Raw genomic sequence first — 12101 nt, forward strand, 5'->3', positions numbered from 1 at the left:
ACCACAGAAGCCTTTTAGAAGGAGGATCTGACTAAAGTGTAATTCCACTTAATAAACAGGGTTTGTATAAGAGGAACTACAGTCCAATGGGTTGGAAATGTTTTCTTGTCATACCAGCTGATTAACAGCCAATCATCCTCAAGTATTTCCATGATGCTGTAACATCAGGTCACCTAGAATTTGTGATGACTAGAGACAGAATCTCACACATGTATCACCGCCTAGGTCTCTACCAGTCTGTTAGGCACTATGTGAGCCACTGCAAGGAATGCCAGCAGTGAAAACACATGCCACAGTTACCTCAAGGCCATCACGTAACAGTTCCACCTGCAGCCATGCCATTCACCTGAATTGAAATCAACCTCCTGGGGAGGTTCCCAAAGTCAATAAATGGGAATTAATTGATGATAGCCTATACTTTCTACTTCACCCACTATGCTGTCACCAAATATGTATCAGCTACCAAAGCTCAAGAAATTGCAAAATTCCTTGTAGAAGACATAATTTTGTAGCATGGAGCACTCTTATGATGGCCTCTGATCATGGAATTTTTTTCCAGTCATGCTTAGTATCAGAGGTAATTGTGACATGCACAGGATGAAAACTGCCTATGACACACAGATAAAGGAGATCAGAGTGCTTTAATAAAATATTGGCAGATATGCACATGTACATTTATGTCAGACAGGGAGAATTGGATATGATACTGCCTATTGTGGCATTTGCTTACAACACAGTGAAACAAGACACTACAAGACTACACCATTCTTCATGCTCCTTGTCAAGAGGTCAAGCTGAAAATGAATATACTGTTCCTGTTTCAACTGCATAATACTTAGAATGACTGCATGGAACACCTCACCATCAGTATCAAAGAAGCAAGACAGCTGGCTCTTATACAGACCCTGGATGCCCAGTATAAACACCAAGAGCCTTATAACACAAAGCAGGGTCAGTGAAATACAGCCCAGGAAACATGGTATGTAGTTTTAGACCCGTGTGAAAAGTGGGGCTATCGGGAAAGTTTATAAAGTGCTATTTTGGGCCTTACTTTATCCTTCATTGCTTACTGGACATCAGAAATGAATTCAAAGATTATGACCCTTCATTAAGAAGACAAAAATGCAGAGATGTCATCCATGTCCTCCATATGAATCCCTACTGCACTTCTGACGTGCAGATTGACTTGAGGGTTTCTCATTGAAAGAATCTGAAAACCTGCTCAGTGATTATGAAGCTTTGGTAGGAGTCATTACATATGCTGTTTATCTCAGTGAAGAGGCTGTGGTAACATGACCAGGACGTGAGGATCTATCAGTGCTGCCACGTAGAGGACCACTGCCAAGAACTAGATCCAGCATGCTGTTGTTGGTTCCAGTGAGAGCTTCTGAAACAGTGCATCACTGTTTCTCCAGGAGAGGGATCAGCACCACAAGCTGTGCTGCAAGAATGTGATGTAGCACTTAGTGTTACTGGATGGCTTTCTGTGGAATGCCAGTTGAAATCCAATCACCAGCTATTATTTTTTATTTAATATTTATCATTTCTGGAAATTTCTCAAAATATCTTTTGTTTGTAATGCTTGTATATTTTGGGACATTTGATGTTTGTATAAACAGCAGCATTCTGTATCCAGGAGTTCAGTTCCATTCTGGCAGTAGGTTGGTTTTCGTAATAAATGTGCTTTCATTGTTAAGTATTATATTCAATCCATGACCCTGCCGTTAGGTTTGAATTTGAATGTGGTTATGATGAGGTAATATGGAAGCTCTAGAAATGCTATAGGAGCAATAGACCAAAATATTTCAAAAATTAAATACAGAGCAGTCTTTTTTGTAATTGAGATTAATGTTAGTCATGTATTCAGCCTAAAGTGGTGTTGTGAGGCTAGATAATTAGCTTTATTGCAACATAAAAACTAAACTGTAACTCATATGACTCTGTTAAATAGCACATTCAACAACAGAGTAAAACATATACTAAAGAAAAGGAAAACATAAGTCAGTGACTACACCAAAAATAATAATTAAAAATAGTTATCACTTGTGTGCAGCATTACATAGCACAAAACACTGTGCTTCACCATGCCCCTCTTAGTGTCAGTGATATTTTCTGTCGAATCGGATATGTTATCCGGACTGGGTTGTGCACTGGTTGCTGATTGCACATTAGAGGTTGCCTTTGAAGTCTGTTGCAGCTGATAAGTAATGGGTGGAGGAGAGGCTGGAGCATTGTCGAGTCCATGGTGTGTGTAGATGAGTCCATACCCATGCAGGATGCATGGTGTAACGTGCAGTAAGCCCTCTGGGCCATGTATATTCACAAATTTACTATATTCTCTTTTTTCAAACTTATTTGTAATGTTTTAAAACTCCAACTGTATATTAGTATGTGTAGTGCTAGCACAATTAACCTCTGTGATTAAAAAACAAATTTCATAAAATTACAGTACAACAAAAAGATAAATTTTTGTTTATGTGAATATAAATTTTTTCATAATTGTTCTATTGTGCTGTTGAGTGAATTTCATTTTCTGTAAATTATTTTCATTTTAATGTTCTATGTTTTGACCTTAGTATGATTGTCTCTTTACTGATGTACTTTGGAACAATGTTAACTGTGCCAGGTGGTTGTCACATGTTGTCTGGCGGGAAGGACGGAAGACCTACAAGATAAACTGGCTTCCAGATAGAAGAAATTCAAGCAAGGATTTGAAGGAGATCCTTAAAAAACAAGATGAGTATTTATTCTTTAAAACTACCACTAGACCCAACCTACAATATTTTAACTCCATGAACATTTATTACAATTAATGGTCATCCAATTGTGCGTAACAAAGGACATTGTTAAAATGGAACCATTGTGACCAGGATACTTGTACTTTCAGATTTTTTACAGTGTTTATGTTTCAGTTGGCCAAAAAGCATACAATTGTGTGGAATGATTTTAAACCAAATATAATTTAACATAGTAAATGTTGAGAAGTTTTGGAATGGCGCAACACTATGGACATACATGATTGTAAAAGGTTGAAGTATTATTATCAAAGTTGACACCACCTATGTAATCCAGGACAATAATAAGCTAAGTACCAATTAAAACATTTATTTTTGTATTTCCTCAGTGCAGTGTTTTGTGAAAAGTTTGATTGGTTTTTTCTTGCATTGACAATTTACAAACAAATTTACAAAAAATGGATCATGATCAGAACAATGAAATATATGTGCTGAACCTACCAGCTTCAACTAGTGTCTTTAACAGGACATAGGTGATAAAGGCATGTTTCAGGATGTATTACACAATAGTCAACCAGAACAGTTAAACAAAATCAGTGCAGACTTGGGATTTTTGGACAGTAGTATGTTAGATTCAAATCCAGACCATGAGAAACAAGTACAGTTGTACATAACTGAAACAATGTTGAGTGAAAAGCACAAACAGTTAAATTAACAAGACATGTTTACTGCATTAATTTCATCAATGAAAAAAATAGTGAAGAACGTGAGAAAAATTGTGAAACATTTAAAAAAACTGTCATCAGTGGAAAAAATTTGTGAAAAACTATTAAAAGGCAATAGTCTCAGAATGTAATCTAATTAGAACAGAGCTTAATGTGCAAATTTCAAATGTTACAAAAGACTTAGTTGGTGTCTGTTCTCAAGTGAAATCTATAGATGAAAGTGTGAAAAAAGTAGAGGGGAGGGTAGAGTCCAAAATACGATCTTTAGAGACAAAAACAGGGGAAGTGGACAAGGATCTCAAGTCCGAGATAGGTGCTGTTGAAGTTAGATGTAAAGATGCTGTTGGAGATACTAGTAAACAAGCTGTAATCTTTACAAATAAGTTAAATGAAAAAAATAGACAGTGTTGCCTTAGATGTAAATGAAAAGTTCAGAAGATATCTGAGATAACAGACTCAAATGTGACAGAGATTTCACTATTACTAAAAAAAACAAGTACAACAATTAAAAGATGGGGCTTACCTAAAAAAATCCTGTAACATAGGACATCCAAGCTTTCCTACTATGCCACTAAAGTGTTTCCCCGGTGACAAGCATTTTCACCCAGTCGATTTTATACAACATTGTCATGATAGTTTTCTGCCTGGTTTGAATGATGAATTAAAAATTAAGTTTATTAAAAGCTTGTTAGAAAGGGAAGCCTTGTCATGGGCCAACCAACTTGACTGTAGCAATTTATCCATAGATGAATTTGAAAAGTGTTTCTTCAAAAAGTTTTGGTCTGACACTGAACAGGCAAGGACAAAGAGTGAGTTTTTTACTGGTCTGCTATACAGGGAGCAGTGAGGGGATTTGAAAGAGTTTTGTAAAGACCAGATCATGAAACTTGCACACTCAGACCAACCTCTTGATGAATGAATGCAAATAGATGCACTTAAAAGAAGGCTACCAGAAAGAATTCAAATGAGGTTAGTTTATGGGCCAGATGATTCTGCAGACCAGTTCGTAAAATACGTAGAAAAGTTGGACAGGGCATGTAATGGGTTTGGTCGATACAGTACTGATTTCGGGAGGCCAAACTGGAGTAATCACAATCATAATAGAAACACTAATAATAATGACAATTTTAACTAAGGACATAACAACACTCTAGGGAGGAAAGACAGGAATCCAAATAATTTTAGAAATTATTAGGATGTAGGACCACCAACAGTTTTACGAGAATAGAAATTCCGGGAACAGAAATGATGATAGGAATTTTGAAAATAGAGGTGGACAGTGGATAAATAATAACCAGTCCCCCCACATGTGACAGATAATGATAGTAGAGGTGACAGGTTAAACTGAAACCTTCTCAGTTGGTGGAAACATTGGTGCACAGTCATTCTTAACAGTAAACAGAAACATAAAACCTATACAACACTGATTATGTAAAATTCAGAGAGTTAACACATGTCTGATTATTTCTGACTACAAAAGTAATCAGTAGGATGTTTTACTGTTTGTAGTGAAAAAAGTTTTTTGATTATACAAAAAAGGTAAGGTAATGGAATTTTACAAAATGTACAAGTATATCAAATTATGTTGAACACCTTGAGTAACCAGTAAAAATGTAAGTGTAAAAGGTTGTATAATTGTAGGAGTAATGAGATTAGTACACAATGTATACACAATATTTGGTAAATTTTGAGGAAGTATATGGTATATATAGCTATTAGTAGTAGAGTACACCTGAGATATTTAGTGTCATGTACTAGTTTTCAAAGTCTTTGCATAATGTCACAAGGGAAAGTACAGTTGCCTAGTGAAATGCATTTGAAAGTAATGAAGTGATTGTAGGGAGTATTACCTTTCTGACCCTTAAGTTGAAGTAATGTGATTGTTTACAGTAATGAGTTGTGCAAGCTATGCAATAATTACATACAGTAAAGCAATAAAAAATGTAAATAGTGTAATGTCTGTTTCTATTGTTAGAAGAAAAGCTATATAAGTTGTGAGGTCTGCTGTTATGTGATGGTTTGTGAGGTTGGTCTGTTGTGTAATGTGAAGCAGGTGATTTTTCTTAGGTGATTATTATTATGGAGTATTTAGTGGAGTAATTAGGTGATATTATGAGGGTATGAGGTAGAGCTATTATGTTGATGCAATGAGGAGATATTTGATGTATTTAGTGAAGTATTGTTGTATTACTGATGTAATGAGGAGAATGATGTTAGGTATGGACTGGATAGGGAACCTGTCTTTTCTTACTGTGGAGAAAGTTTTGGAAGACACATGTAGTCAGCAAGGTTTGTAATGCAAGTTGTTTCTGATGTGAAGTAACAGATGCAAGTAAATACTCAGTTATATTTATGTAGAAAGGTTGATTCTATGTTAAGTGTGACATCTTTTTTAATTATGCAATGTGCCAATAATCTGTACACTGAAAAGTAATTAAGCACCTTGTTGGTAATTAATGTGAAGAACATGACACTTGAAAATAGGAAGTAAACTGAAGAATGTTTCTAGTGAATTAACAACTATGCCTATATGCCACTACATACTTGTACACTGTTGAAAGGTAATGAGAAGTGAAACTGTTTATTTCTGAACTTATGAAATTCTTTATACTTACACTGAATCATACAAGATAAGTCTGGATGACACTTCTTAACCTTTGATGGTTGATGTTTTCAGTACTCAAAAGGCTTTATAAACTGAGCTACTTATTGTATCAGACTATATGCTTGAGGCATATTATTGTTTTGTTACTGTTTCTGAATATCAAATGAAAATATGGTGAGGTATATACTAAGTTTTTGAAATATTTTACCCTAGATGGGAGACTTTATACTGACTTTGTTTTGTGCTTCATGTGCACCAAGTGTTACAACCATACAGTGACTTATGGAAACATGTAATGATCATCATTTATCTGTACAGAAATTCTAGTTTTTACATGTTTCAACTCAACCATATCCCACACAATGACTTGTAAGTATCTTAGTGCTGTTACATATTTTCTTTGATGTTTTATTATTTATGTAACCAACTATGAGTATGGGGGTGATTCTTGAATGATACTAACAGGTACAAAGACTATTTTGCCATTGAATACTATACCCACACCTCATTAAAAAAACTGCATAACATTTTATCATTTTTATAAATACCTTGAAGATACTGTCTGATAACTAGTAATATATGTATACTATTCTTTGTCTTTGAACAACTTGTAAACAGTGCAGAAGGCACCACGCAATTTTATGTACATGTCTATGATGCAGAACTCTGAAACAAACAAATCCTATTTTCACCGAGGTGTGTAAAAGAGAGTTGTTGAAACTATTGTCAATGTAAAATGGTACTGTAATCCATGGTAGTGCCAAAAAGGCACAAAGAACTTACTTCTGTGATATGGTATCTCATTTTTCAGTAGTGAAATTTGTATCATAATCTACAATATTGGAAGTGTCATTGTATTTTACTGTTATGATGAAAGTAACAGGAAAGACTGTTTTCAAAATAATATTAACTTTTCAACTTTAGAAAGTCAATTGTATACGAGAACAAATCATTTATCTTATTATTTTCTGAATCCAAGTTAAAATTTATTGATTGTTGGGTGTTAGCTTTAGTCTTGTTACTGCTAACACATTAATATTTGCTTTACAGTTTTGTCTTAGTATAAGTACTTTTTCTTTAATATCACTAATTAGTATTTGTACAAAATTCAACAGCATAACTACATTTTACAAAATCTAAAATTATTTTTGTGAGAAGTAATCTTTTCCAATTGTTTTTTCAAGATGAGTTAGTACTTGCTTTCGCCTAAGTGTTTGCCAAGCATTCTTTTCACTTAACTTCAAATCAGTTAAGAAGTCATTTTGACCCTTTCCTTTTTTTCTTCAATTCAGATTCTGACACTTTATTTATCTTCCAATTTTCTCATTAAATATTTCATATATGTGATTAGGGAACATTGGATTCTGAAGCTGTTACACTGTGAAATGTTGCAGTAAATGCCCTGGGAGCTGTGTCCACTCCTAAAAAATCATCAAGACCATCAGCAGTATGAAGAACCATCGGACACCACCCTCCAATTCAGCACACACCAGGCACTGCTTTTTACCAGCCTTCAACTACGCAAACCACAGAAACCTATGATTTTGTAAACACTTATGTTACTGCATGTTCTGCTTTTCAGATTTGTAAACATGCCTATGAGACTTTCTCTCGCAGTGGAATGCGAGCAAAATTCTTGGGGGATTTGTAGCGTGTCCTAAGCCATCTGGCCCATGTACTCGTATATTCACAAATTCATGATCGTATCCTTTTTTCAATCTTATTTGTAATATTTTAAAACTCCAACTGTATAGTACTATATGTCATGCTAACACAGTTAAAACCTATGATTAAAAAACAAATTTCTTAAGATTACTGTACTACAAAAAGATAAATTTTTCTTTATGTAAAATGTAAATGTTGAGTGACTAGAGCCTCCTGTTGGGTAGACGGTTTGCCAAGTGCAAGTCTTTCAATTTGATGCCACTTCGGCACCAGCATTGATGGGGATGAAATGATGATGATGATAATGCACATCACAAGTGCAATATAATAGAAGTGTCAATTTGTTCTTGTTCTTTATAACAAAAAGAGTATCAATAATGTTGTTTCAGATTCTCTAGGAAAAAAGTAACATTGTGCATACATTTAAAATTGGATGTATAAACAGGCAATAAATTTGTTATTTACCCTCTTACAATCTGGACTAGTTTTATTGCAGAATAACAATCAGTTTTGCATCTCCCAGTTGTTTTACGTGGTTTGTAAAAAATTTAGGTACTGTGTGTTATTGTTATTCATTTCAAGAATTTATGTGGTCAGTTGATAGGAGACGACTGATATATTGTTGTGTAACTAACTTTTCTTTTGCATAGTATTCTCCAGTTAAATACATTTCAGTATTTATTTGTGGAACACAGTTGGGGGGGGGAGGGGAGGGGGAAGGAGTGACGCAACAGAGCTAAATGGCTCCATCCTACTTGTTCTTGGACTTGACGTTAATATAATTTTTATTTCTTTTATTTGATCCCATTTATGTACAGCACAAATATGACAGTTGTGCAAAATACCTACTTTCATATTGAGAAGGAAAGTTGCTACTCACTATATAGCAGAGATGATGAGTCTCGATAGGCACAACAAAAAGATTCACACAAGTATAGCTTTCGGCCATTAAGGCCTTTGTCAGCAGTAGACACACATACACACTTGTACACGCACACACACACATGAAAACGCAACTTGCACACACGTCTGCAGTCTAAACTGCAACATTTCACTGTCCGCAACTCCCACCATACTATCCATCCCACTCCCTGCCCCAGCCTCCTCCTTACTCCCACCCAGTCGCCACTCCCGTCATGCACTGGTGCTGCTGCTCGCAGTGTGGTTTCAGCTCTCTGAGACTGCAGACATGTGTGCAAGTTGCGTTTGCATGAGTGTGTGTGTGTGCGTGTGTGTATGTGTGTCTACTGCTGACAAAGGCCTTAATTGCCGAAAGCTATAAGTGTGTGAATCATTTTGTTGTGCCTATCACGACTCAGTATCTCTGCTATATGATGGGTAGCAACTTTTCTTCTCTGGCATTGTTACATTCCATCCTGGATTTTCCATTGTTTACTTTCATATTGAAGCAAGAATTCATAAAATTTTATTATTCACAGAATACTTTTGCAAGCAATGATTGCAATAGTACAGTGGGTTTAACTGAAAATAATTCTCATGAAGAAATATTCATAATTTAAGATTCATAAGGAACAGGTGGAGATTAAATTTGCAATGAGCTAATAGATCTTTCTTGCAAAATTGATGTAGCTCATTTTAAAGCCCTCATTCTCCTTTTCTCGATAAAAATTTTGTTTTTCACCAAAAACTTCCTGCTCAAATATTATTTATAATCAAAGTTCTCGTGTTCTAGAATGTTCGAATTTTTAACTTGTGATTATTTCTAAAATCCCGTCCCATAGTTTTATAGCCCTGATTTTTCTGCTTCTCAAAGTATCAACTTTTACTAAAAGAATTTGTTAGTTTGCTAATTATTCAATTTGGAAAATTTAATTTTTTACTTACTTTTGATGGTCTCTGGGAATCCCCATGGAAGTAAAAATTATTTATATGGAATAGTACCTATCATTTTTCAACTGCTAATAGAGACCATGTTTGAAGCAAATTGCTATTTTGTTTATTAAACTTTTGTGTTATCTTGTTGTGCTCTTCTTGATATTATTAATTAATGTGTAAAATCAGATTATTGTTTTCATTCTTATGCTTGTCTGTAACTAAGTGTGCAGAACAGTGCTTCAGATGGTCCATATGTCACATTCATTTCATCAAGTTCATGTAACTGGTAATAAAATCAGTCCTTGGTTGGCCATCAGTCTGTGGTTAACTGTTGAAATGTACATGTCTTTGTGAATCAGTCAAAAGTTCACAAGAACTTGTACTTAGTCAGTGGTCATCACACATTATGTTAACAGAATGTATTTATGAAACAGTGTGTGTGAGAAATACATTTGTGTCAGACTCAAGTATCACTGACCCAGTCTATCACCAATGAAATGTGAGATTTTATTAATGAGCGTAGATTACCTCCTGACTATTAAAAAGCTGATCATTATAAAAGTAAATCTGAGGTTCAATAAATATGAAGGAATTGAAACCTGATCACATATATCTTAAAAGAGCAACAGTTTAGACAAAATTGTTGAGGCTTTCGTGGCCACTTGTTGACAAACTGCCTATTGGCTTCTGTCTCGGGTTCTTCGGCCGACGTTCATCTAATGATTTTTCTGACGTTTCGTCAGCACGAGTGGCTAGCATTGTCAAAGCTTCACCCTCCATTGCCGGTGGTGAACTGGAGCCGAGCTCGCGGCCGCAGACTATATGTACCTGGTGCACCAATGTCCGAGGGCTTCTCCATGGTCATTTCCGGTGTGGTTCTCCTCTTGCTACCTGCGACAGTCGTTCGCTGCAGTACGGGAAGCCAGGATCCGTTTACCTTAAGGCTTTCCTCTTTCTAGTTCAAACTGTTCGCGTGTTTTTGTATTTCTACAGCTTCTCTGAACAAGCGCGTGTGATAGTGGTTCTCTACAGCCAGAACTTCCTGTAGAGAACCACTATCACACGCACTTGTTCAGAGAAGCTGTAGAAATACAAAAACACGCGAACAGTGAAGCTTTGACAATGCCAGCCACTCGTGCTGGCGAAACATCAGAAAAATCATTAGATGAACATCGGCCGAAGAACCTGAGACAGAAGCCAATAGGCAGTTTATCAGTTTAGACAAAGGTTCTGACATTAATGATTACATAAAACCCCTAATATACAGATTTAATTCATTAGGTTATCTTTACCAGTGTAATATTTCTTTTCCATCAGAGAGTTTTTTATCTTTGTAAAGTTACTGTGATGTGTGCATCATTCAATAGCTTTAGGTTCAGACTTTTTATGAATGTGATGCATGAGAGCTGAGATCATATTTTAAGGATTCTATGTTTGTGGGGTATGCTCCTGAACTGATTCCTCCTTTGTGTGTTGTGGATGTGAACACTTATGTTTTCTGTCCTTTCTAACCTGTTTTCTGTGATGAATATTATTACAATGAAATGAAAAACTTTAGCTGCTTACAGGCATTGACATATGTCAACGGGGACAGATGAAAATGTGTGCCCCAACCAGGACTAGAACCCGGGATCTCCTGCTTACATGGCAGACACTCTATCCATCTGAGCCACTGAGGACACAGAGGATAGTGTGACTGCAGGGATTTATCTCTGGCAAGCCTCCCGCATGACCCACATTCTCAACGTATTGTCCTATTATTCTGCAGATGTGAAGTGATATTAAGGTTAAGATGACTGGACCATTGAAGCAATGTCAGTATGCTTTATGTGGCCTTTTTCTTAAAATGATTGTAATTGCTTTTCTTTGATGTGTGAACACTCTCTTTGATCACTGAATATTTGAGTATACCCATAATGAAGATGTGGTTTAAAAAGAGTCTATGATATACTATACATAGAAGTTGCTTGTCTGCTCACCATATTACTAGACTACATTGAGTTTTCTATGTCCAGTTTCAGGAAAAATATCTAAACAATTATAGAGAAGAATATTAGTTGCCATTTTGTAGCATGTTTCCAAATGAATTACAGAGAATAATATTACTTGCCGTTTTGTTGTAGCATGTTTCCATACCACATTGTATTCTTGGTCATCACATGATGTTCTGCAGTCACAGACTATACCAAGCTTCTTGGTTTCCCAAGCAGCTTTCAATATTCCTAGACGTTCTGTAATAAATAAGTAAATATACCCATTGGACCTATCATATTGAATAAAATTCATTAAGAATACTGATTTTTTGAATTATTATTACAGGTAATTTTAATTATGCTACAAGAATTTAAAATCAAGTTATGAATATTAATAAATGAAAAACAAAATTGAGCATCTAAAGGAAGAGGTATCAGTTCTAAAGAAGAAAACAAGTCATGGGAAGGAACTATGCATATGAAGAAAATTAAAAGGAAATGACACAGACATACTCTCCTTCTTCCAATCCCTGAAATGGAAACACTTCTTGATCACCAACCC

At 35.5% G+C, this 12101-nt stretch overlaps 1 protein-coding gene across 1 annotated transcript in view; it reads right to left on the minus strand.

The window, feature by feature from the left end:
* The window catches only part of LOC124711693 (sodium channel protein Nach-like), a 163751-nt gene that overhangs the window by 42157 nt on the left and 109493 nt on the right, over window positions 1-12101 (minus strand). Inside the window, exon 9 of the mRNA XM_047241892.1 lies at window positions 11677-11797. Within this exon, the coding sequence (XP_047097848.1) occupies window positions 11677-11797 (121 nt within the window). The remainder of the gene's footprint in view (window positions 1-11676; window positions 11798-12101) is intronic.

This window comes from Schistocerca piceifrons, chromosome 8 (genome assembly GCF_021461385.2).
Source record: "Schistocerca piceifrons isolate TAMUIC-IGC-003096 chromosome 8, iqSchPice1.1, whole genome shotgun sequence".
NCBI lineage: Eukaryota > Metazoa > Arthropoda > Insecta > Orthoptera > Acrididae > Schistocerca > Schistocerca piceifrons.